At 39.8% G+C, this 3,063-nt stretch overlaps 1 protein-coding gene across 1 annotated transcript in view; it reads right to left on the reverse strand.

Annotated features, from left to right (window-relative positions):
• Nucleotides 1-476: 476 nt before the first annotated feature.
• CDKN2AIP (CDKN2A interacting protein) overlaps nucleotides 477-3,063 on the reverse strand; it is a gene marked incomplete at its 5' end in the record, with an annotated part of 4,661 nt that continues 2,074 nt past the window's right edge. Inside the window, 1 exon segment of the mRNA XM_017744307.1 lies at nucleotides 477-3,059. Within this exon segment, the coding sequence (XP_017599796.1) occupies nucleotides 2,580-3,059 (480 nt within the window).

Here is a 3,063-nt window from a genome sequence, read left to right on the forward strand (position 1 = left end):
CGTCCGCAAGGGCCCTGCGGTACGTGTTTAGGCTGTGCTAGCTGTCCCCCGAGGAAACGGGAGTCACTCCTGATGGCTGTGATTTCCTGTACTTTCGTAGAAAAAACAGAGTCAGTTTTTCTTTCGGTTGGTTGGTTTGCTTCGCGCCCCTGAGACAACTCTGCACACCTATAGTGTAAGTGCAGGTGTTCTCGCTGGCCCTCGTCAGCAGGGTGTGACAGTTAAAGACCAGCATCCCAGTCGCTAGAGACCAAGACAGTACCTGGAGGGGAGACCCAGAGGTTTTAGAACTGACAGGATTACACAGTTCCTGCAACAGCCAGTTCTTCGCACTTCTTTCTTCCTCTAGGGCTAATGAAATGTTTATAAATTCTCACTCAAATACTTGAATAGTGCTTATTCACTTGTATGTTAGAATCCACGTGTTGAGTTACTTTCTATGCAGAATGTGAAAAATAACACGCTTCAACTTTCAGTTTCTATTAAGAGTAGCTACAGACTTGTTCTTTAATGATTCACAACCAAACATCAAAGAGAAATAACATTGAAAATTTTTAAAAAAGTAATCCTAAGTCAGGTCTTTTAAAAAAGGCATCTAGCACCTCAGCCTTTTAACACAGTTGCCCTAACAGCCCCTTGAGGTCAGTGAATACTGAGAGCTTTGCGTTACAGACGAAAAACACAGGTTTTCACATTACAACACATGCTGCAATTCTGAACCAGAGATCTGGAGATGACCAAACTAACAGCAGAGAAAGCTGTACTACAGAGGGCACAGGATGCAACTCCTGCCCCCACACAGTCCTTCCATATGTCTACCTGAACAGGGTAAGGACTTGAAAACAGATCTCACACTTCCCATCATGAATACCACAGCTCCTAAGCACAGCACGAAGCTTGCCCTGTGCTAGAAGCAGACACCAATTCTTGCACTAAGACGCAATTTAGCACATTGCATTCCGAACGCCGGGTGGTGCTCCAGGAACGCCAGGGGGAACTCCTGAGAAATCTAACTAGGGCAAAGGGCGACGGAGGGCACAGAAGCACAGGGGTCAGGTGGAGCAAGTTCTCAACCAGCCATCGGGAAGTGCGAGTGCCTTGCAGGCTTCTGGTGCTATGGACTGGACAGCCACTGTTCAAAAGCACGCAGGGTACAGCGTGAACACCACTGTAGTTTAGTCCCCAAAATTACAAAAGAACTTGAAGTGGACGTATGTACTACTGCGATCCCTGAAATTCCTATTCATTCCTGTAGGACTTGATCAATGGATCTATCAGTCAAGAGTAAGGATGCCACTTAATGATGCTAACTACTGTAATAGGACAAGATTAATTCAAAATAGCACTGAAGACATCATGTTTTTACAATTACATGTCATTATCCAATATACCAAAACATGCAGTTTGTGCAGGTATTTCAGCAACATTGAAAATAAAAGATAATCTCCCACTTTCTTTGCCTCAAACTATTCTGTACAGGGAGCAAAAATGTAGCAAAGGAAGGGCTTGATTAGAATGAATGCTTTACAATACACTCACTGTCTCCCAACAGACAGGAGCATTTTCGTTTTGCTTATCTTGGTGTTACAAAAGTAGAAATTGATATTCTATAGGTCCCCTCTATCAGTTTTACAGTATTTCAGCTACACATCTAAAGAAACCAACTCATCCTTGTGGGATTACACCTTGAAGCCACTCAAAGTAAAGCTTTACTGAAGGTGTTGCAATGTTATTGAAATGGCTGGAATATTTAGTAGCCAAAAGCAAAGTAGTATAAAAGCTTATCACAGAGGTTTTATTGTTTTAGTAGCAGTCAAAATATACTTAGTATAGAAATCCATGTTCATTTGAAAAAAAAAAACCAAACACCAAACAAAACTGTAAATGATACTTCACCATATAAATTAAATCTGCTTACAGTTTTGGTGGCCAAAATAGCTGTGACTTGACTGCTAACTGCTAATTTGCCAATGTGATATTAAATGGGCTCTAACCTGATAGTATAATGTTAAATGGGATCACGATGCCACTTATATTGCAAGTGTTACGAAAACATCCCATAAAAATAGTCAACCAACTACTTTCTCTCCTAGTATGAGCAACAGTGAACATTATGAGCAACAAGCCTGAAACAGATAATTCAACTTTTTGATTGAAATTTTTAAACAACTTTCAATTATTCAAGTATTATGGTCCCTATGTACACACTTCTACGAGCCTAGAAAAGATATGGTAGACAATTGAGCACACTATCATCAAACTGTAAGAATTACAAAAATGTCAGGTTTTAAACAGCAAATTGTACCTTAATAGTTTAATTAAAAATAGAAGAGTTAGGTAGACTATTTTGCAAATACAACAGCACACTAGTGTGCTGCATATTAAGGCAATACCTTTAAATGCGTACTTGTCATCTCTAACAAGTTTTATACAATTGCTACCAAGTGAAAGAACTATCATTGTCTTGCAAAACTGAGAAAGAAATACAAAATATCTGGAAGCCTACATTTTCAAAGTACAAAATTAACTTTCAGTCCTTGTGTTGAAATACTATACACAGTACAAACAGTGATTCTCCCCTACAAGATCTCACGAGGATTTCTTAAAGCTGGAGGCAAATTTGAAGGTTTTGACTCTTCATCCAGAAGCACCAAATCTTCAATTTCACTACCTTTGTATTTTCTTTTACATATCTTCACAATAACTTTCTTCTTGAGGAATAATTTCAAAGCTTCTCTCGAAGCCACTGCTTTGGCATTTTCCATACTTTTACCACAGCCAGTACCCAAGTAGACAGACTTGCACCTCAGTTCACAAACTATATTTTCTAGAGAGCTTTTATTTTGAGGCAAGTCTGCAAGTTCCTTCAGGGGAACAAAAGCAACATCTAATGTAGCTTTTACAGACTGAATAGATGAATTTAGAAGTTCTGCATGATTTACGTTAGGACTGAAGCCTCCAACAGCAACCAGTTTCCAGGCTACAGCTTTGTAGAGTCTGTTGAAAAAAGGTTGTCTCTCCTTTGCATCTTCGCTGGTTAGCGGTTTGCACAAAGCCTTCTCC

This window comes from Corvus brachyrhynchos, unplaced genomic scaffold (assembly GCF_000691975.1).
Source record: "Corvus brachyrhynchos isolate BGI_N302 unplaced genomic scaffold, ASM69197v1 scaffold17, whole genome shotgun sequence".
Classification (NCBI taxonomy): domain Eukaryota; kingdom Metazoa; phylum Chordata; class Aves; order Passeriformes; family Corvidae; genus Corvus; species Corvus brachyrhynchos.